At 35.0% G+C, this 24,816-nt stretch overlaps 1 protein-coding gene across 7 annotated transcripts in view; it reads right to left on the minus strand.

Annotated features, from left to right (window-relative positions):
* TMEM161B (transmembrane protein 161B) overlaps window positions 1-24,816 on the minus strand; it is an 82,311-nt gene that overhangs the window by 41,178 nt on the left and 16,317 nt on the right. For 4 of the 7 annotated variants that reach the window (XM_028114556.2, XM_028114554.2, XM_028114552.2 and 1 more), the window contains exons 2-5: window positions 22,057-22,160; window positions 10,238-10,321; window positions 8,174-8,271; window positions 3,990-4,146 (exon numbers count right to left, since the gene is read on the minus strand). In XM_028114556.2, the coding sequence (XP_027970357.1) occupies window positions 3,990-4,146; window positions 8,174-8,271; window positions 10,238-10,321; window positions 22,057-22,160 (443 nt within the window). Of the gene's footprint in view, window positions 1-3,989; window positions 4,147-8,173; window positions 8,272-10,237; window positions 10,322-12,922; window positions 12,929-22,056; window positions 22,161-24,816 lie in introns of those variants that run through there. The other 3 variants (XM_028114558.2, XM_088023383.1, XM_028114557.2) reach the window with 3 other exon arrangements.

Here is a 24,816-nt window from a genome sequence, read left to right on the forward strand (position 1 = left end):
TATCCCCTTTGTGGAGGGTTAAAGTTGGCAGAAAACAGCTTGGATTCTAAAGCCCTTCAGCACTTTCTGTCTTCTCTAGGATGGTGCGAGACAGCCAGCTACCAGATTCCCGCAGAGATGCTATTGTCTGGAGCATTTCACGAGTGCACTACTTAAAACTAAGCAGAGCCAGTTCAGTGCTGAAGACTGTGTGGGACCTTTGCTCTTGCATTATTAGGCATTACTGAATGAAATGAAAGATGAAATTTATTCACATAAACAATAATCTGAGTAGCTCTTAAGAGGTACATTTTTCTAATTTCTCTGGTAAATAGGTATTAAGGGTTGTAGAACATTAAATAAAACTGTATATCAAGTATGCATTTCTACATAAATACCACAAATACCATTTTAATATGCTACCACCAACCATGATGAAAATGAGGAATATTCCAAAATAAGCAGTATTTCAGTGAACATGAGAACTCAAAGTATGAAAAAAATAACACGGCATGTAGTCAGCTAGTGCTAATTATCAAGTTAAGGTATTTTTAGTGTGTTTATGTAACTCGATATTTATGGCTGGGTCTTTATTCTGACTGCATAGTATTTTTACATATTTAACACTATAGAATTGAAAAGTAATATTCTAATTGCTTATCAACTTAATCTTTTTTAAAAAAAATTTTATTTATTTATTTGACAGAGAGAGGAGAGAGAGCAGGAACACAAGCAGGGGGAGTGGGAGAGGGAGAAGCACGCTTCCTGCCAAGCAGGGAGCCCGATGCAGGGCTCAATCCCAGGACCCTGGGATCATGACCTGAGCCGAAGGAAGATGCTTAACGACTGAGCCACCCAGGCACCCCAACTTAATCGCCTCTTGAAATGAGTACAGCACAAGATATCTGGGGATGTTTTTCAACTGACACATATGATCAGTGTTTCTATCCAGCAGAATATACAGCTGGTTGAAGATGTCAACTCTTAAAGACTTTGTTCTGGCCCCTCTGGTCTACATTATACCTAAATCAATCCAAAAGAGTCAACAAGGAGGATAGTGATGTTGACTGTCAAATCATATCATATATTTAAAACAGTATCCATTTTTAGTTTTAAAAGACAGTTCAGCAGTCTCTAGTTGAATATAAAAGATGTAGGATATACATTTATTCTGCTTACTCCCGAAATCTGACTAAATAAACCATATAGCAAAGAAACTAAAAGCCAAAGAGGAGGAAGAAAATGAGTTTCTAGAAAAGCAATGTCAACAAAAGTTTGGAAGACTTACAGATGGACAAGAAATAACTGATTTAGGCTTCTGCCTTCTCTGTTACACTGGGTCAACAAAGGGAGAAACTCAGTAAAAAGAAAGCCAACTCATTTATAAGCTCTGGAAAAGTCAGGAAATGGAGACAGCGAGGACCTTTGAAGGAAGGATTGCAGGATAAATGAAAACAGGATGACAGGTTGAATGACTTTATTAGCAGTAATCAGACTTGCCAGATCTTGTCTTGCCTAATCATACAGATTAGGTGATGGCCCTTCCTCAACTCTGGCAGAACCCAGAAGAAATACTATCTGAAAATATTAAATCAGAGACTGGGCTTGGGAGTACCATGCAAAACTTAGGGTGACAATGAAGACCTGAAAACAAGAAGCACAGGGGGCCCACCGACATGCATTTAAATTAATGCCTATACATTAAATGCTGAATATCTGAGCATTCTTCCCCAATCAATACCCGTAACACTGGCTGTCAGACTTACACCTCAAAGATGAGAGAATGGACAATGCTTGGAGAAAACGACAGATCCAACAACCTGCAGATACTGTATCAAGAGGTCCCCCCAGGATAATGTACGGTCCCCACTCAGTCATCTGCAAAAAAGGCCACCAATCAACAAGTTCCAGCCACTTGTACAAAGCTTCTAATTTTTAAATGCCTCCTTCTTGAATATAAAGATAATCAAAGATCACGTGACATTTAAGAACAATCTCTTAACATGACAATGACTAAAAAGGCGGGGGGGGGGTGGATACTCAGAAAATAAACAACACAAGGCATAAATTAAAACTTAAAAGATACTAATATCCTTAGAACTAAAAAGATATTACACATCCATGACAAAAGAATGTTATGGAAATAGAACATCCAAAGTCTTCGAAATTTTTTAAAAGGTTGATATAAAAAAAATTCAACAAAAGGGTTAAGAGGAAATTAAGAGAAAAATCAAGAAAATAAAATAAATGAAAAATGGGAGATAATTTTAAAGTACCATTCAAAGGAAGAACAAGTCATTATGAAGAGTCCCTGAAAAAGACGACAGAAAACAGACTTTTATCATAGTCAATATAAAACTTCTGAATAAAAAAAAAGATTGAGTACATCCACTGACTTCCGGTCTCTCTCCCTAATCCCCACCAAAATGGCAGTATAAAGGAATTTTTTTTTAAGTACATATATACAATGAATGAGAAGAAAAAAATCAGTAAAATTCCTCTAAAAAATGACATTACCATATTCAGAAGACAAGGTGAATGGGAAATGATTAGTGATAGATGACAAGCCAGGCAGATGTGCCAAATCCTCATTTACAGAGTGAAACGGCAACAGTAACAGTTAAAGCCTAAAACTAAAATCAAGCAGGAGCTTTGTACCCACATGGAAATATGCATGTAAACATCAAACAAAAAGGAGCTATCTCTGGAGAGGCAGAAATGGGGGAGGAAATGTTTAATTTTAATAAAAGTAAGGGAAAAACGGCCTAGTAAAAAAGGATGAGTCCCCAGATTTAAAAGCTAAACCTAGAATTTAACCCAATTAATGATGAAAACTTCAGAATACCAAAAGAGAAAAAGCATCTAGAGGGTGTATGTGAGGGGAAAGGGAGGCATATGCCAAGAGCAAGAAGGTATCTAGTTTCTCAAGAACCTTCAAAACTCCCAGGAAAAACTATTTCTTTCTTAGAATTTGTCCTGAGCCAAACCATCAACTGAGTATGAGGAAAAAATCATTTCAGGCATGCAAGATTTCTTTTTTTTTTTTTTTAAGATTTTATTTATTTATTTGAGAGAGAATGAGAGACAGAGAGCACGAGAGGGAAGAGGGTCAGAGGGAGAAGCAGGCTCCCTGCCAAGCAGGGAGCCGGATGAGGGACTCGATCCCAGGACTCCAGGATCATGACCTGAGCCGGAGGCAGTCGCTTAACCAACTGAGCCACCCAGGCGCCCGGCATGCAAGATTTCAAAAATAAAAACTGTAGCACCCCTTTCCAGGACACTATAGAATGCGCTCTGCCAAAGGACAGTAAACCAAAGAGCAGAAGATGTGATCCAGAAAGCAGCACAGAGAATTCTTAGACAGTGAAGAAAGAGTGAAGAAAATCCCAGGTTAACAGCAATGCAGTAAGTTTACAGAATTGAGAGCTACAGGAGGATATTTCTAAGAGAAAACAAAATAGAAATGATGTATTTGAACTACTGAGGTTTAGAATTCTGTAAAAAAAGTTTAGCATCTATATACAAGAATAAAAAATTGTTCAAGGAAGTTGGTAAAACATATAATGCTTAGCTATAAATAATATTTTCATAGGTATCACTAAAACTGATTTGGTAAAAGTTGTTTCCTTACTATTTTGGTAGAAGTGAAGGGAATGAAAAGGAACGGGGAGAAAGGTGCAATAATCTAAAATTAAAGTAACACCATTATCACATAATATTTAAACATATGGAAGAAAACCTCAGAATACCTAAAAGAGGGTAAAGTGGCTCCTCTGTGACATGAAATTCACGTAAGAGAGCAAAGGCAAGGAACTGGCATCTTTTCTTGTATTTCACTTTTTAAACTATTTACCTCTACTTGGAAAGTTTTTTCTATTAAATAAAGCGGATTTCAACAATGAAAAATTCTCTATCTAAATTTTTTTTCAAATCAGAAATGAGATCTAACTGTATTAGCTACAAACGGAACACAAACTTATAAATTACTATTAATGATGTTTGAAGGATACATTGCAAAAGATAAAACAAGCAGGCACCAGACTAAGCTGATATTCATTTCCTGTGTGGGCTTCATAAAATTGTAGTAGACTTCAGTTACTAGATACACAACTGTAGCAGCCACTGTGAAATCCACCAGCCACTGGTATTCTGGAAAATAATGCAATGCTGAAAAATAAAGGTCAAAAAAAAAAAAGTTTACTTAAACTTTCATAAATAAATAGCTCAGGAGGATTTATCTATAGTTAACTTTAACCATGCTACAACTTTATTCATTTGTTGATATGCAATGTAAGGTTTGATGAATCTAAAAATGCAGGAAACAGATTGAGAATGTTGACACTCAAAATTAAATTTTAATACTTCATAAATTAAATTTTTAAAACCTGGAATGTTATCAAAAATTATTTAAATTGTTAAAAAATATATGATTGCAAAATGAGTTGGTATTTTCTCAGCTGATTTAGCTGTTTTTTACAGAAATTAAAATTTTTTTTTTTTTAAAGAAAGCAGGAATTGGGGGGGGAACAAAGGGAGAGGGAGATAATCTCCAGTAGACTCTGCACCGAGCGCAGAGCCTGATGCGGGGCTCAATCCTACCACCCTGAGATCATGACCTGAACTGAAACCAAGAGTTGGACGCTTAACTGAGCCAGCCAGGTACCCCTCAAGTTTTTTTAAAAATATATTTTAATTTTTAAAAAAGATTTTTATTTGAGAGAGAATGAGCAGGGGGGAGGGGCAAAGGGAGAGGAAGAAGCAGACTCCCCACTGAGCAGGGAGCAGACAGGAGTTCGATCCCAGGACCCTGGGATCATGACCTGAGCCGAAGCCAGACATTTAACTGACTGATCCACAAAGGTGCCCTTCAAGACTTTTTCTTTTTTAAGGTTCTAAAGTACCATACTTTAACTTGAGGACATAACTTGGTATACAAAGATAAGTTTACTTATATTTTTCATTTCTGTGAAGTAAGAGAGTTAAGCTTTGCTATGGTTATTAACTGCATGCACTAAAGGAGGATTAATAATTTTGTGAGTTAATGCAGACTAAAATAGCATATCAGTATACTTTCTATTCTTGCTTGTGTTCCTGCAAGAAAAGCTGACAAAATGCCTGTCAATTTTCCATAAAACCATACCCCTTCCAACAAAGGGTTTACATTAAAATTAGCATTCTCTGAGAGTAAATATGATTCTATCTCTCTTTTCATCTCAGATATTCTGGTTTACTACTGCCTGAGTACAGTCCAAAGTATCAGCATCATTTTGTAGAAGACCTCCTAAAAATGTGGGAATAAGTCACATACATAAACATCAATTCCTATGTTCCCACTAGTACATAATGATCTACATTGCTATGGAAAAATTTTAGTTGTAAAATGTAACATCTGAGGATATTTTAAAATCATGCATTCATAGAAAAAGTATTTTGAAAATACCACTCAAAGTAAGACTTATTTAAAATATTAAAACAAACCAAATAAACTTACTTATCTATAAGACAGCAAAAATTCCAAATCCTTTTATGACTGGGTAAATTTTTAATTTGCTTCAAGTTATTTTAACTGTGTTAGGTTTTTTTTTTCTTTTTTCCTGATAAATATAATAGCTTATAAATATAAGTCTGAAAGATTTACCCTCAAGTAGTTGAAGGATTCTTACTCTCTAGCCACCTCATTTCTCCTCTAAAAATCACCCTTTTCAATGACTTTCCAGAAGGTGACAGGGAAATGGGTAGAACAGACAATATCCATTTGGGTAGACAAATACCCACTTATCTAAAGGCTTTCAATTTTTATTAATAACTGAAGCTCCAATTCTCCATGCTGCCTACAGTCAGAGGCTTCCTGCAGGGAATCCACTCACAGCAAACAGCCAAGTGACATTTCAAATATTTTTATGTGCTTTAAGAGGTTCTTGTAATAGATAGCTAATACAAATTAAGACAGACTTTCAAGATACTTATTGGGATACCAATAATATATATACATTCAACCTAAGTACAAATTATACATAATCTTGGCTACATATTTAACCCAAGTATTATATTCTTTTTGTATTCAATAATATAATTACCTATGTGTCTTTTATTAGGCTATTTGGAAACAAAAGAAAACTTACAGCTCATCAAGCCTAGTGGTTTGCCTTAAGCTCTTTAGTGTATGTTAAATTCAGGGAGAAAACCCTCTACTTTTACCTAAACACACACACACAGAGCATGCATTCAGAAACGATTACATAAACATAAATAAAACATCTCCCCATTATTCTGCTCTTGAAATTATGTGGCCAGTTGTTAAACTAGTACCATTTGCAATTAGTTTCAAAATTGTACTAATGAAACAAAATATTGAATAAGCTATGTGATAAGGCCTTAATTTTAATCTTTTTAAGTTCATTAAAATAGCCTAGTTCTCACTAACTGGCTCTACCACATTTAGTGAATAAGCCACACCAAGTTATTTAACTATATGAGTTCAATGAGTTTAAGGCAAAAAAAAAGGTGAATAACAGTTACATACCTCATAGAACTGGAAGAGGGTTAATAAACATAAAGCACTTACAACAATGCCTAATAAATACTCAAATTTAAGCTATTATTAAAGTATTAATAAGCTGGTAATTATTCATTTAACATTAGTTACTAGTAAAAATGACAAAAATCTGTTCTAGAAATCAGGGAGACTATGTATATATTCTTGTATTTACACGTCTGTGAACATTTTATACAAGTAAGCACACATAAAAAATTAATAAAACCAATGTGACAACCAGTCAAAAAGTCAAAGTGCTTTTAAATGTTTTAGATTTTGCATGAAAAAGTTAAAAAGAAAAAAGAGGATAACATAATCAGTCATAACAGTCTTAATGATACTGATTTATACTGTTCCTCGTTGACATTTTTGGGTTCTAGGACACCCTTTATATATATATATAAAATACACACACACGTAAAAAATCTTTGTAAATATAGAATCAACTTTCAGGTATCTTGAAGCCATTTTGTATCACTAAATAATTCTATATGAGAAGCTACATGAATCTACTAAGGTTTTCCAGGGATGGTTATGATTTAACCCAAGAAGGGCCAAATTACATATGATATTTATACATTACCAAAATTATTTTTTTTCAAGATTTTATTCATTTATTTGACAGAGAGCACAAGGAGGGGGAACAGCAGAGGGAGAGGGAGAAGCAGGCTCCCTGAGGAGCAGGGAGCCCAATGCGGGACCCAATCCCAGGACCCTGGGATCATGACCTGAGCCAAAGGCAGATGCTCAACTGACTGAGCCACCCAGGCAACCCCAAAATTATTTTTTTTTAATATGTTATTTTTATTCCTCACTTTTCATGTAAACCATTAGTTCTCAAACCTGGTCCAAAGTCAGAACCACTAAGAGCATTTTAAAAAATACAAATTCCCAGAACCCACTCTAGATTTACTGGATCTCCAGGGGTAGATATGAAGAATCTTTCTTTCTAAAAGAGCTGCTCAAGGTATTCTGATGGGCAGTCAGGTTTCAAAATCAGTGTTTAATATAATACCACTTTAGATGCCATTCTCTTATAGGATTCAAATAATTTCACATAAATTTTACTTTAAATATAAAATCATTATAGTTATACAATTATAATCATTGATATACAGGGGGGAAAACCCACATAACTTATCAGAAATATCCCATGGGTGAAAGTAAATCTTAAATAAGTTTTCTGATTCCTAACCCAGTTCATTGCTCTAAAGCCACTTCCCTGTCTACTGAGCATGAGCATAAAGTTCAATCACTGTTAAGTACAGGTAATTAAAAACAAACACACAAAAGCATTTCTGCAAGCCACATCATAAAAGGAGCAAAATGGCACTTATGGCAAGAAGTCTAGAATTCAAAATAATGAAAAGTGACTGTGATCTCAACATGAAACAGAAAGTGTGTAACAAACATGTAAGTCAGCCTTTCTGAAAAATGGGAAAAATAATTCTTAGTACAGGTTAGGTGAATAGAAAAAGAAATTCAATTCAAATGAAGTCATTTTGAGCTTCTAAGTTCTGAAAAAGGTTTCATATTCTGTAAAATGGACTTAATGATTAAAAACCAAAAAATTTAGCCACAATAGGTAAAATGAAAGTACTTTCACTAGCATAGTATAAAACTAAGATTTACAGAACACTTTACCAAGATTTCCCTTACCTAAAGTATCCACTTCTGTAACTGACTTTGTTTCTAGATGGAGGTCAATATCCTTTGGAATGGTCAATGGCTTACTTTCAATGTGACCATTGTATTTCCTATAAAAATCAGACAAGTGACACAAAAAGCAAGTTACCTATACTGTTATCCAAGTGCTTATATCAACTAATCACAAATGGGGTTTTGAATTTCACAAAGGAAGCAGAATTTCTAATATTTCATCAAAAAGGAGGTAAAAGAGTCAAAAGTTACAAAAGTAGTTTTTAAAGGGAAGACTACAAAATGTGGATATAAATTATTATGGGAATATGCAGATTACCAGGGGAAGATTTACCTAAATTAGTGACAAAATCTTGATTACTAGCTTAGCACTTCACCCTATTTCTCCTACTCTCTCTCCTGTAGATTTTAAGACAACTAACATCTTTTCATTTAGGTACAAGAGTAAAAGCAAATAAAAAATTAAAGAAACACCATTATCACATAATATTTAAGCATATGGGAGAAAATCTCAGAATACCTAAAAGAGGATAAAGTGGCTCCTCTGTGACATGAAATTCATATAAGAAAGCAAAGGCAAGGAACTGGCATCCTTTCTTGTATTTCACTTTGGAACAATTTATTTCTTTAGGTACAAAAATAAAAGGAAATTAAACCAAAATGCATCTCTCTCTGAAATTATACATGTCCACACATATGTATAAAGAGACCTGTAGCTATAAACAAGTCAGAGTTGAAGAAATATATTAAGATTTACGTGCATAAGAAATTCAGTTATGTGAAAGGCTAATTTGGAGTTGCTTTTACTGAATCACAAATGGGGGAAATAAAAGAATTCTTTAGGTGCACACGTATCATTCCCAAATTTAATTTTTAAAGACACTCACACATATATAGAAAGTAATAAATTAAGTTTCAATAGCATTAATTACAATACCAAGAAACAATTTCCATTTTTTCTGGAAAAACTTCAGTAAAAATATCAATTCATGTCAATAAATCAAATATTAATTATTGCTACCAGGAATAAGACAGTGCCATTTTGGCATCATTTTGTACATGTAAAGTCTTTTCAAAATAAAACAGAGAGGGAGGGCTTACACTCAATATTCCAATGATCTTTAAGGTGTATTTGCAATGATAAGTGTAAAAGAGAATGGTTAGCGAGATCAGAAGTCTTTTTAAAATTTCCAATTTCATGCCAAATAATCATTATGTTTAAAAAAAACTTTAGCACCTACAAATGCATTAGCTCAGGTTAATATCATTTTTATGATACACATGAGAAACCTGGTGACAATTTGTTGTCACTGACATTCTGTAATATATTAGAATCATAGTTTCAGGTCCTAAGTCCTCCCCAGCTGAGGACACTAAGGCCATATAGAGAGGCTAATTATCATGTACTTTACTTGAGAATTCAATTTAAATAGAGATATAAAATTTTAAAGCTGGAAAGATCCTTCAGAATTACTATGTTTGGTCTTTCCATTTCATAGATAAGGCTGCTGTGGTCCATTCAGTGAGGTTTATTAACAGGCAGTTTTCTTCATAAACTTTAAATGCGAATATAATATATAGCAACTGAATGGGACCTACGAAGTTATACTGGCTACCCTTTTCATTTGAAAAATGAAGAAAAGAGGTCAAAAGCAGGTAAATTTGCCCAATTTCATAATAACGAATAACAGTAAATTCTGGAAAAGAACTCAAATCAACAGATAAATGAGTTAGACGGTAAAAAGATGGGCTCTGGTTTTCTCCCCAGACAACCCCCAGCAAGTTTTAATATGATGGCTATACTGGTTTCATAATTTAAACACAAAGAATAAAATTAACCATTCTTAAGTAAAATAATCATTTCTGTGCTCATATATCATATTACTAAATACAGGATTTTCTTAAAGGGCAATTCAAAATTATTTTAGATCATGGGTTTTAATCTCCAATCTACCAAACACGCATAGCATTATCAGTAAATGTTCCTTTAAGGAACGTACAAAATATATTTACATAAATTGTCTCAAATACTTAACACTTTATAAGCTCAACAATGTAACTTACCTATCTTTTCTGCTTTTCCCTTTTTGCTGCTTCCCTGCAAGAATTCTTAATTCTTCTTCTGTAGGATGTTGATACCATCTCAAACTAAGAAAAAAAGAATCCTTTTAAATAAAGGAATTAAAATCACCAGAATTATTCATTTATTGTACAAATATTTATTTAGTTTCCTATTCATGAAGAAACTGAAGGGAAATACCAGGTGAAAAACTCTAATCTGAATTAAGATACTACTGCTTATGCCTTATAAGGGTTTCGATTCAAATCCAGCACTTACCAAGCACTTACTAGATGCCAGACCCTGCAATGCTGTTTATAGGTGTATTTTTTATCACTGACAATTATTAATACATATTAAGGCTATACAGGCCTACTATTAAAAGTAAATGGACTGAATTCTGCAGGCAAGCTGGCAGGAGCTCATTAGAACTCTCCACCCATCCTTCATTTACACGGAAGAAACTGACAGTTTTCTTAAAGAGAGTCCTTTGAACGTCCTCAAAACTACAAGTAGTCTTTGCTTTCCTTTCCTATCCTCCCCTCCTTTAATTTAGTTGGAGAATTCTAAAACTTTATGTATATAAAAATAAGAGTAAATTGTATTTACAAAACCCTTTAAGTTAGGGCTCCAGTAACTGGGTGTATTCACCTCCACCACACCGTCAAAAGACCCAAACAAGTCACTTAATCCTTCCCTGTCTCACCTGGATTTCCTATCTACCAGCTACCTAAACTTGATATTCAAGTTTAATCTTCAATGCACCCTGTCCACATATTATCATTAATTCTGTTCTTTAACTGGAGTCCTTGTCTTCCCTGGACACTCCCCTAAATGCATTCTGATCCCAAAGTTATCTTTCCATAATGCAAATCTTATCAAGGTAAATGCCTGTTTAAATCCTTTCCAAGAGTCTTCACAAGGTAAAGCAGTGAGGAGGCAGCTAGGCAAAGACTTTCATCAAGGCCCTGTTTTTATAAAGGAGAAACATACACGTAGTATTGCTAAATCTTCCAATTTTTCAATTACAAAAAAATCTAAATTTTTAAAGTAAAATATCTCAATTAAAAATGTTAGCAACTGATTTGCTGTTTTTAAAACCACTGAAGAATTGGCAATTTGCATAATGACTGGATATCTGATGATGTTATAAAATTACTGTTAAAAACTTTTAGCTGTAAAAATAGGATGATAGTTATTTTTATAAAAAGCTCACACACTTTAAAGATATACACAGAAGTATCTATGAATGAAGTAATATTTGCTACAAAATAATATGTTGGGGGGAGGAGAGATGAAGGGGAACACAGATGAAACATGTTGACCACCAAGTGTTAATTGTGATACATACATAGGAGATCATTATATTCATTATATATTCACTGTATTATTCTGTCTACTCTCTGTATATGTTTGAAATTTTCCATTAAAGTTATAACACACACTATAAGCCCCAAATGTGCATAGGATTTGTGACCTGTTTCCAGACTTTCATGACCTGAGTATTATCTACTTTACCAGACTCACCTTCAACAACTACTTTTTGAACATGATATTCTAGCTAAATGACATTTTATTCCACAAATCTGTTCATCCCTTGATGTTTTCGCATATATTCTTCTATCTGCTTATAAACACCTATGCCCCTATCTGGCAAACATCTAATTTACCTTTTATTATTTATAAGGCAAGTTGCCCTGTGGTGTAAAAAAGGAATGTATCTGGTCAAAATAAAACAGAGAACCAGATACATTCTCCAGTTCTTGGCAAAGAGTTTTAAAAGCCTTTTGAATTTCCTGAGTGATAGGGGGTTTCTTTGTTATGTTATCAAGGGGACTCCTGGTAGACCTCCAGATAGTTTCAGAATGGTAGATGGTCACCAGAAATAACCATGTGATTAGAGCTGGGATTCTTAACCACCTGATCTGCAGGAAGGAGATGGGGGCTAGAGATTAAGTTCAATCATTTGTCCAGTTATTTAAAATCATACCTATGTAATGGAACTCCATAATATCTCTCAACAATGAAGCTCAGAGGAGCATCCTGGCTGGCCAAAACACTCATGTGCTTGGAGGGTGACAGGCCCTGACTCCACAGAGAGGTCATGGAAACTGCACTTCTTCCCAAACCTATTCCTCTACCATCTTTATAATAAAACTGTAATCCTAAGTATAGCATATAGCACTTTCCTGAGTTCTACTTGTTCTAGCAAATTACTGAACATGAGGGGTGTCATAGAAATGCCCCAATTTGTAGCCAGTAGCCAGTTTTCAAAAGTATGGGTGGCCTGGGGATTCCAAGAACTTGCAGCTGGCATCTGGAAGCCTAGGCATTCTTAAAGAGAACTTTGTCTTTAACCCATGGAGTCTATGTTAACTCCAGGCAGTGTCAAAATTAAATTGCAGTTGGTATCAGACCAGTTGGATTAAAATGAAATACTCCCCTAACTGAAAGATTCTTGGGAGTAACGATTTTCTGACTTGTTTTTGTATACTTCAAAACTAGTACAGTAACTGGCATATAGTAAGTGCTCAAAAAGGATCACTGAACCACAATGAATTCAGTTCTCCTCATAGTTGAAAGGTTTTAAAATAAAATATATATCCCAACCAAAAAGTCTCTAAACTAATTAAACATGGGTGAGGAGGCACTTCCTGAAATTTCCATTTAAGTCCAGAATTTTAACTTACAGTCGATTCTTGTTATTCGCGGTAGTTATGTTCTATAAAGTCGCCGCGAACACTGAACATTGCTCCTAGGGGAAATACAGGGTTAGGTTCCTGCGAGCCTCTGGTCACAACATTTTCATCAACCAATCAATACAAAACCTTGTTTTATGTGTGTTTATGTTTACAGACACCTTATTTAACATATACTGTTGATTCATTAAACATTTAATTCACAGCCAACAGCACTATAACCCATGCCTAAACAAAGCTTACTTAATAACTGTAATCTTAAGTATAGTATTTTCCTGAGTTCTGTATTTCTAGCAAATTTTCTCCATGAGGCATATCATGGCCTTCTTGTGCTTAGGAACACTAGACAGCCCTTCAGCACTATCCTTGGAGGCCATTTTAAACAGTAAAATCAACAAAAAGCTAAAATGTGAACAACATGATGCTAAATAGACCATGAAAAGCACACTCGTTTACAATATGAAAGGTGAAACGAGGCCTCAGCTGGGAACGTGGGCATTGGGCCACTAAAATTTTTTGCCACTCTAGATATGTCTTTGAATGACCTTGAAAGCACCCCAAGTATGAATTTGGGAGTTACAAATGAACTTCAGCAAGTACATAAATCACAAATACAGAGTGCATGAATGATGAGGATTGAGTGCATAACATTTAGAAGAACACTTAAGCAATAACTCACTTATAAAGACTAAAATTAGTCGTTTAGCTCTGAGAAATTACTAATTATTGCTAATAAGTGAAAGAATGCTTAGTATAGGAAAATTTAAGTTACTTTTAGAATACTATAATAACGAAATATTTTAAGATTCTTACATTTTCTAGGTTTTTCTTTTTAAATATACTAGAACTTGTTTAATCTCATTTTTGTGAACCCATTTTTCTAAAATGGATTGCACTTATAATTATACCTTTTATTGGACAACTCAGGTCATCTACATCAGTAATAATTATTGGTCAAAACTGGAAACTAAGGATGGTGGATGCTCTTAGGGCCACTTCTAGTCTGTTACTCATGTACCATCCATCCATCCATTCATTCATCAGACACTTATGGAGTTCCCTAGGGCCAAGTACTCTGCTAGGCAATCGAGATATAATCACATACAATAAAGCCAAAGTCCCTGCTTTCTTGATGCTTATATTCTAATTGGGGCTGAATTTAACCAATTAAAAAATGACCAAAAAATTACAAATTGGATACTACACAAAAGAACCAAACAAATGGTGAAAATGAGAGAGACAAGCCTTAGGCTGTAGGTTAGGAAAACCCATCTGAGAGGACATTAACCCACCATACCCATGGAGGGGAACAGCATTACAGGCAGGGAAGAGCATGTCCAAAAGCACAAAGGCATGAAAGAACACAGAACACTGCAGTAACCAAAAGGCCAAAGAGGCAGTTACACCATATGCAAAGAGAAACGTTATGAGGGAGGCTGAAGAGATAAAAAGTTAACACATCATGCAAAGTCTCCTGGGTCACAATATGGAGTTCAGATTTTATGCTCAAAACAGGAGAGAGAAATAACTTGATTTGCCTTTTAAGATCTCTTTTGCTGCTTTCTGAATTAGAAGCAGGTAAGAAAAGGAGATATATTTTGGACGCTCAGGAAGTAGGAAAAAAAAAGAATGAAGGGTATCTACCCTTCTGATCTGAGGAAGATGGTAGCACATTTTCTGAGATGGAGTAGAACAGGAAGAATCAAGAATTTAAACATGCTGAGTTTTTAAGTACCTATGAAATAATAAGTGAAAACATCAAGAGGACAACTGTATACTAGAATCTAGAGCTCAGAGATAACCTGGGGTCATTACCTAACTGTGGTATTTATGGAATCAATAAGATCACCTAAGGGGGAAATAAAACATGGTAGAAGGCTAAATAGTTAATAAGGAAGTGAAAAGTAGGGGCACCTGGGTGGCTCAATGGATTAAGCGGCTGCCTCCGGCTCAGGTCGTGATCCCAGGGTCCTGAGATTGAGCCCTGTGTCGGGTTCCCGGCTCAGTGGAGAGCCCGCTTCTCCCTCTCCCTCTGCCCCCGCCCCCACTTGTGCCCTCTCTATCCTCAAATAAATAAAATCTTAAAAAAAAAAAAAAGGAAGTGAAAAGCAGAGTTCATGAAGACAATTCATGTGATAAATGTTGCTACAACAGAATATAGGGAAATAGGCCAAAACTAAGAAATGGACATGGGAGGGGCTTTGTTTTTTAAGGCAGAAGAGAGGCAGGGCTGTGACTCTATTGTTGCTGTTACTTTTCATAAGAGATCTTTAAAAAAAAAAGTATGTGTATGTGTGTGTGTGCTAACAGTAATAATCCAAAGGAAGTGAAACAATTAAAGACAAGGAAGAAAGGAAGAATTAGGTGAAAGTTAGAGAGAAAGATATAGAGCACAAATGCAGGAACTGGGCCCTGACAGACAGGACACCTCCTCCTCAGGCCAAAATTAGAATTTATAGACATTTTTTAAAAAATAGAGATGGGTTGCACATGTAAATAGGGTTGTGGGTTTGGTGGTGAGAAAACGATTGCGGGGCTCTGGTTTCAAGAGCTGAGGCTGAGGCAGGCATGCCCAGTATTTGAGGAGAAAGGATTTGAGTTGAAAGCTGCCTGAGAAGTGGAGCAGACAAAGAATGCCAGGCAGCATGGAGTAGCTAAGGTCTGAAAGTTCAAAGTAAAACTTAGAAGGACAGTTGCACAGTTTTCCTTAACAGACAGTGCTTCATACATAGTTGGATTCCATACCATGTGGTTCCCATGTACTAGACACTTAAAGCTCTGGTCTCAGTTTTTAGCCTTTTCTTTTGCTACTAGTTGGTATGTCTATCTTAGCAAAATAACTTGCAATCTGCTTGTAACTGCTGAACCATGCCTTTCTAATATGGGCTTGGAAGACATGTAAAAGCTAATTAGCTTTAGATTCTATGCAGCAGTTAATAAGAATGGTTACAAAAATACAATTAGAGAAAAATGTTTTGTGTTAATGTTATAAAATTGCACATACAGTATCATCACAACTATGACAGGAACATATAAGATTAAAAGGAAATACAACAAAATGTACACAGTGATTATCTTCAGCTGATGAGAATACAGTCCATTACCTCTTATTTTTCCTTCTTATCAATTTATTATCTTTTTCTATATCACAGGCATATATTATGTTTGAAATGGGAAAAAAACCTTTAAAATAGAAAGTATTAATAGGATCTCACTAAAAAACTGAACTTCTTACATTTAAGTTAAATGCATTAATGTCAGTGTATTTTATGACATTTACGTTGGCTATTCAGTGGCTTTTCTCACCTATGTTCAAATTGTCAGCAGTGTCTCAGATAATAAAGCCAACCTGGTATTCCACTTCACTAAATCACTGAAATAATTTTTTACTAACTGTCTTATATAAACCTCTTACATAAAATACCATCAGACTATAACTTTTCTTACTAAAGTTCAATAGCACTGAAAAAATAGGTATCAGAAAATACAGAATGTATTGACCCAAATTCTTCAAAAAAAAAAATTAAACAGCAATGTCACTTAAAGCCAACCACCTCAAAATTTTTCAAAACTATAAATTTCAGAAATTTAAAATGGAAATCTAAGCATGAACAAATAGAGAAAAGCTTAGTACTAAAAAAAAAGGTTTTAATACATAATTATACAGAACTCTTATTTCAAAACACAGCTCACTATACTGTCTTTTTTTATTATTTTATTTTTATTTTTTACTTTTTTATTATATTCAGTTAGCCAGCATATAGTACATCATTAGTTCCTGATGTAGTGTTCAACGAACTATACTTTCAGTCTTCATTCTAAATCTCAATAATTTTAACAAGTGAAAAAAAATGAGAAAACAAATACCACTTAAAACCTAGAAAACCTTTCAGCACAAGTAGCTAAAATATCATTAACGCATATACATTCTCTTGTTATTTACTGGAAATTTTAATAAAACAGCATGGCATTCTGGAACTGAAAGTTAAAAGGCAAGGACAGCAAGGACTCAGGCATTCCATAAGGGTGGTAGCTGACAGTTTAAACCTTTCCCTTGGGTCTTAGGTCCCACCTACTGTGCATTTGAATAGTAGGTTTCTCTCACCAAAGGGAACTTGCAGATGCTTGGATCAGGCAACATGCAAAAGATAACAGGCAAAAAGAATTACAGCAATTGAATATGAAGGTGTTGTTACACGCTCTTTACCCAATATAGGATGAGAGAAAAATCAAAATAAATCGAACCAGAACAAGTTTTCAATGAGGAACACATGGTAAGAAGCAGACCAAAGTTGAGAGCCTTGGGAAATAAAGGGGCAGAGAAGAATGCAGAAAGTTTAGGCTAAACAATCAAGGAAATGGAAAACAGGTCAGCAAGGAAGCTAGTACGAAAAAAAACGCAAAATCCTACGTCCTCATGCAAAACCCACTATTCAAATGTACAAAGAATGTAACCTATCACTTACCTCTCCATGAAAAGAGGGGCCAAGCAAACTTCAAAACAAAAAGGAACTTTAATTACAATAGTAAGTAGAGAATAATTTGGCTACTATAAAGTGGTATGCTGGACATGATACAGAACACCTCTGTATGATCTGAGCAACTGTTAGAAGTGTATGTTAGGGAAGGGGCGCCTGGGCGGCTCAGTCGTTAAGCGTCTGCCTTCGGCTCAGGTCATGATCCCAGGGTCCTGGGCTGGAGTCCCGCATCAGGCTCCCTCCTCCACGGGAAGCCTGCTTCTCCCTCTCCCGCTCCCCCTGCTTGTGTTCCCTCTCTCACTGTCTCTCTGTCAAATAAATAAAATCTTAAAAAAAATAAAAAATTTTAAAAAAGAAGTGTATGTTAGGGAAAGCAGTTCATACTAAAGGTACAAAGAAACCAAGTTCCCATGGTTTTCCCTCCCTTTGGGGAGAGAGGGAGGAACTGAGCAGTGAGAGCACTAGACTGTTCACAGTTGAGTTTTTCAAGGTTAGTAACACATGCTCACAGGTTACAGGAAGAAGAGATTTTGTTACCTAAGTTCTTGTTAAAGCAGAATCCCTTCAACAAAATCTGACAGTCACATAAAAGTCACATAAAAAGGCATGTAAAAAAAAGAATAACATTTTTGAGAAAAATATTTTTCTATTAAAGAAAACTGGAAGAATGGAGTATAAAATATTTATAATTTAGTAATGTGGAATAAATTTAATTTCAATAGTGGGGTGAGAATTATAATTTGAACAGATGATATTTCTTAAACTCTACTTCACACTTAGCACATTTATGGTATGGTAATCAAAATCAATGGTGAGGTGCTTCTTCATTCAGAATAAAAGGTGGCTATGTAGTCACAGAAAAGCCAGAAGAATACAATAAGCAAAGACAAACATACACTAACTATATACAACCAGAAGGATAGCTTATACAAGGCTAAGTACCACTAGGAATAAAAGGTAGGAAAAAAAAAAATAAATTACTCTGTTAACTGCCAAAAGCACAGTAATTGTTACCACCACCAAATTCCAAACTCTGTTCAAGTATGTCAGTTCCAGGACAACATCTGGAGTTGATGAGCAGCTATACATTAAATAAACACTATACTGTGAATTGAACTTCAGGATAAGAAGCCTAGATCTGTTTCATTTTTCAGTATGTGAGTATGAGTAAAGTTAAAAACTTGTTTTCTCATCTATAAACACATCACCTACAGCAGAGAAGGATCAGACACTCACCAATCTTTTTACTTCCTAGATACAATGAAAACTACATTCCCAGATTCCCCTGCACTTTGGCCTGAAGAGTCACAGGGCCCCAGCCTATGGAATGCGGGCAGAACTAATAGGTCTATTTCTAAGCTTGGCCCCTTGAATCACCTGAAAGATCCACAGCCTACTCCCTTTAGCTGCCAAGTGACACAGCATCTGTAACACAAGATTCCAAGGCAGCAGGAGGAATACAAGAGCCAACAAGTCCAAAGAAGCACAGACTCCCAAAGTCACCACTTCAAGGACAGCTGAACCCTTAAAATATCATTTTGTGAAGAATCTACCTGGAGAGGTGCCCAACCCCTTCCTGACTGTCCCATCTGACCCTGAATCCCACCTGGGGAACTGGAATGAGAAACTAAGTTCAGACACTGAGATTTCTGAGGCCCTAACATACCACAAAACCCATTTCCTCTGCTACCTAGTTCAGGGTACAGATCCAAACAGGATAACAGAAATAAAAATTTTTATCAATATTAAGTTTTATAATAATGTAAAAGCAATATTAATAGAATTAAACCAGGGTGACGAAAAAAAAAATACAGATATACAACACTAACAGCAATATACATTATTTAACAAGACCTAGGAAACTTATTTTTTTATATTAAAAATCAACAGGCTGCTAATATAAAAGCAAAACTGTTGATTCCTTCAAGGTATGACTTCTTCAAGTAAATGGCAGGAGGCTTACTCATTAAGTAAAAACATAAAAAAAATCCAACAGCACTTTAAACCTTCCATTAAAAAAGACAAAGATTGATGAGAGATATGGACATAAATTTATATGACACAAAAAGACAAGCCATATCTGTTAAGAAAAATATGAGTATTTATTTACAATATGAAGATATGATACTGGTGGGACAAATATTAGGACGATAGATACAGAACCTAAAAACATGTCTCTTCTGTCATACTCATGATTAATCTATCATGGAATCTACATATCTATTCACTTTAATAGTTCTATTCAATAGTTCCATTCAATATAGTCACTCCCAAGCCATGAGCCTCACCCCTTAAATTCCTTTAAACATTTTATAGATGATAAAGAATGCCCTCAGATCTTTCTCTTTCTTAAACTCAACAGCATCATAAGATTTAAAATGCAAACGGTCATTTCTGATCAAAATTTTTACATGAGCAATTTAGAAGGCATTTTACTTTTTATCAATATTAAAACAGTATAATTTCATATCATAAAAGGATGATATAACAATAATTATGCCAAAAGGATAAAATCAATGATCTGATTCAACAGTTAGGCAACAACATTTAGCAATTTGACTTCATGACCTAACAATTTCAGGATTAACATTAAAGAAAGATAGATGATCTTAAAAACAACACAGGAAAAGAAATGGATTATAGCAGAAAAGTTAACTATTACTAGAAAATTCTGATTGCTATCCTTGGAACCTGATTTGGAATTAGAAACAGCATTAAACACTAAAGTTAATCTGTTTACAAAAGCAAATCAGGGTCACAAAAAATTAACTTCATGTTTATTTTTACCTCCCCCTCAAATTAGTAGTATTTTATGAAAGTCTTGTCAAGAAAGCAGAGATTTTTATTATAATACATAATTCTAATAGTAACAAAGAGAAAAGAATTAGGTTTTCAATCTCTGAAGTTTAGCTTTTACTGGTGCATGTAAGTTTTATAGAAACAAATGGAAAGCAGATTAGGTAAAAACATGGAAATTGCTTATACCCTAAAATGAAACAAGACTGCCCAGATCTTTAGAGCCAGTAAGAGATCTGGAAGTCTCACTGGAGACTCATCATAGTCTATAAACATGGAATTCTCAGTAGAAAACAAGTTACCTTAACATATTTTTATGTAATTTATTACTTCAGATTCCATTTATTTAGAATGAATGATAATTTGCCTACCTGATGTTTATCCTTTCATGATCTACAGAAAGGGGTTTGATAAGCAAAAAAGTAAACAAGACTACATAAGGCATAAGACTACACAATTAAAAACTAGTTGCAGATGACTAATTTTTTTCTCTTATAAATACTCTTTATAGAGGTTTTCAACTTCACTAAAACTTTAGTCATTATTTACTTTGCTAATAAAACATGTTTTTAGGGGTGCCTGGGGTGGCTCAGTTGTTAAGCGGCTGCCTTTGGCTCAGGTCATGATCCCGGGGTCCTGGGATGGAGCCCCACATTGGGCTCCCTGCTCAGCAGGAAGCCTGCTTCTCCCTCTCCCACTCCCCCGGCTTGTGTTCCCTCTCTTGCCATCTCTCTGTGTCAAATAAATAAAATCTTTAAAAACAAAACACGTTTTTAAACAGCTGTTCTCTCTCATATTCCATACATGTATGCGTGGGTGTGTGTGTGTGTGTATCAGTGGTCAAAAATATTTTTAAGCAATCCAAGTATTTTTCTATATTTAAACGATATGAAAAAAGTATGAAGCATAAAGAATATTAAACTAGAAAATAAATTCTAATGGAAATTTAGCTTTGTGGATAGAACGGCCTTGAACTAATAATAAAGGCTTATTATTAGTCTTGCAGTGTATAAAATCATTAGGAGGATAAGAGCTATTAATTGTTTTCTAAGTCCAAAAGGCCTAAACAAAAGAAAATGGACCTACAAATCAGTAAACAGAATTTGGCTATTTACTGGAGATGAATAATTAGAATAAAACTATAGACATGGTACCAAATCTACAACTTACCTTTCATAATTGCACAGGATTTTGCCAAGTATTTCTATATGCAATTTTCCTGCATTTGTGTCATATCCCCTAAATTCAACTTCCTTACTTTCGATTTTATTATTTTGTTGTAAAAATATCAGCAAGGAAACTTAGCTCCTTTGTGGAAGGATTAGGAATAGTAGTAAGGTTATAGTGTAGTAGACAAAATTAAAACCATACAAAGTAACTTTGCCTCCTCCTTGTCAAGTTAAAGTTTAAAATTCTTTGCAGTAAAACAAAGAACCCCTAATTCTCATAATAAACTCTCAACTGAGTCACCAATAATAGAGCATACACTCTCACTCATTTTTTTCAGCAACAGTGAAAATATTTAAACACTTCAATGTATAGTCTCATCCCCTTGTTGACCAACCTTTTAAGAAGGTAACTACAGGAAAGTTATTTGGTATTTTCATTGACCATGGACAAAAGGGGACAGGAAGGAGGGAGGAGTGAATTCTTGACCATGATCCAATAACCTTTATACTAAAAAAATAAAACTACTAATATCTAAAGTAAGAAAAATAAGGAAGCTAGATTTTTCTCAGAACTTTCTTTTTGGCATGTTTTTAAAAAATAGGAATTCATACTTAACTTCTGGGAAATCAATCAGCCTGATATTTGAAAGTGCCAGACACAATTAGCCTAACTTTGCCTTACCTGCCATTACAGAGTAGCCATCGAGCAAGAGAATAGTGAGGTATAATCTTCTGCATGACACTGGCCATCACCATGGTAACGACCAGCTGTATACCTATCACACCCTGTATAAAACAAACAAACAAGTTTAACAATGAATGAATTTAGATTTGAGGACACTGGTGGAAAACTTTCTATGCATTCTGAAAATTATACCTGAAAAAAGATGAGTTTACTGTTAAAATACATATTATTCTGGCATTTAAGCATTTCAAAACCACATGTTTAAACTTAAAACATTTGATCTCACAATCTTCTACAAATTACCCGAGGGTAACATCCATTTTAATAAAAGTTAAATGAGTTAGCATGCACATTTAAAATCAATTCCCAAGAAATGTTCTCCATTATTTAAGGGTATCAAAATGAAGTGAAAAGTAGTGATCTTTTTCATCTTTCTCCAAACTTACTCTATTCAACACACTTAAAACATTAGTTTGGCAAGCTTTAAAAGTATGCCCTACCTTTTACTTCTAAGGTGGTACTGATAATTAAATGATTAAGTGAATGATTAAAGAACATTAACTATAGTAAGTGTGATGACAGAACTGGCCTGAAAGTCATTAGAAAAAAAAAATTGGGGCGCCTGGGTGGCTCAGTCGTCAAGCATTTGTCTTCGGCTCAGGTCATGATCCCAGGGTCCTGGGATCGAGCCCCACATTGGGCTCCCTGCTTCGTGGGAAGCCTGCTTCTCCCTCTCCCAGTCCCTCTGCCTGTGTTCCCTCTCTTGCTATGTCTCTCTCTGTCAAATAAATAAAATCTTTAAAAAAAAAAAATTAACTCATGATGTCATCACCAACTTCCAGTGGGTAGGCCTTCAACAATGTCCAAAAACCTCCTTAGTTTACTCTCATTATTCCCTCCCTGTTCTCTGTGATAACTAATTCAAAACCTTCCCCCATCTCCTCACACCTCCAACCTCCCTTTCTAACTCTCGATTCAGTGGAGGACATCTTGTACTTCACAAAGAAAATATACAGCATCGGGGTGCCTGGGTGCCTCAATCAGCTAAGCATCTGACTCTTGATTTCAACTCAGGTCATGATCTCAGGGTTGTGAGATCGAGCCCCATGTGGGGCACCCTGCTCAGCAGCGAGTCTTCCTGAGATTCTCTCTCCCCCTCTGGCCCTCCTCCGACTATCAAATAAATCTTAAAAAAAAAAAAAAAAAAAGAAAAGAAACACCATCAAATGAGAACTCTCACTTGCTACCAACAAGTTCACAATCATTTGTATCTGCACCCATCTTTTCCTGCACCCTCTAGAAATAACAGAACATCTTCTACACAAATCCCTGCATCTGTGCTTCAGAGTCCATCCTCTCTTGATTTTCAGGAACCTCAACCACTGAATAGTTTACTTACTCTATTTTCTTTAATCTCTTCTGTATCTGAATCCTTCCTACCAGCTTTGTAGCATTTGTCTCTCTCATCTTTCTGAAATAAAACAGTAATTTTCCCTCATTCTATAGCCCTCCTCCTTCATATTCGTAGCTACTTGACAAAAGACTTGTTTTCACTATTTCTATGTTCTTATGCCCCCACACAGTTCCCATTTGACTTGTGCTTCAGCCCATTCCACTGAAACATCTACCATCAAGATCACTTCAACTCGCCAAATAACCTTTCCTTATCTTAAATCACAGCAATATCCCACAAGGTCTACCACATGCCTAGCTTTACTCACACCATGACAATCAATTCTTCATACTCCTCTTTGCTACCTCTTCCCTCTATCCAAGCAGTCCAAAAATAAAGTTGAATTCCTACCTCAAACCTAATATACCAAAAAAGTACATAAAAAAATATAAAAGTGTTTAAAAAGAAGTAGTATAGAGTACAGGTTTAAGAGCATGGATTCTAGACCCAAACTGCCTGGGAAAGAATCAGCCATCTACTAGTTGCATGACTTTTCACAGGTTATTTAAACATTTTGTACCTCTATTACCTTTCCTATAAAATAAAGCTACTAATTCAACCTACCTAACTTGGTTAGGAATTATGCCTGATACAGAGTAAGTTCAATATGTATTAGTACTATTTGTTGTTATTGTCATTGTTATTACCACTATTGTAAGATAACTTTTTTAAGTTTTTACTTTAAGTTTTTAAATTTCAAGACAGAGAAGTTGTTTCAAAAAACGACAAGTCTCCTAAGTGATAAAAGACCAAAAAATAAGTAGAAAAAAATCAAATTTCATTGATTATAACAAACTGTTCAACTGACTGTTCATCACTGTAACAAATGTACTACTCTGGAGTGAACTGGTGATGGGGGGGTGGGGAGGAGGTGGGGGGCCGTGGGTTGAGCATATACAAGGAAAGGGTATACAGGAACTTTCTTGTACTTTCCATTAATTTTGCTGTGAACCTAAAACTGCTCTAAAAAATAATTAATTAAAAAAATCAAATTTCTGTAATAGAGAATATAAATAATGTCAAATGACTAGCTGGGAAACGGCATTTGTAACTCACATCATAAAGGGATAATTTCCTTATACTATAAATAGCAAGTTCTTATAAATCAACAACAGTACTCTCCCCCTCCCACCCACTCCCCATTCTGCAGGAGATATGTTCCAAGACCCCCTGTGAATAACTAAAACCTGGGATAGTATCAAATTCTATATAGACAATGTTTTTTTATTTCCTTTGAGCTTTTCCTTTTTAAAAAAAATTTAAACTCAAATTAATTAACACATAATGTATTACTGGTTTCAGAG

The sequence above is a fragment of the Eumetopias jubatus genome, unplaced genomic scaffold (genome assembly GCF_037043125.1).
Source record: "Eumetopias jubatus isolate StellerSeaLion01/CBP00866 unplaced genomic scaffold, mEumJub1_p1.0 scaffold_5, whole genome shotgun sequence".
NCBI classification, from domain to species: domain Eukaryota; kingdom Metazoa; phylum Chordata; class Mammalia; order Carnivora; family Otariidae; genus Eumetopias; species Eumetopias jubatus.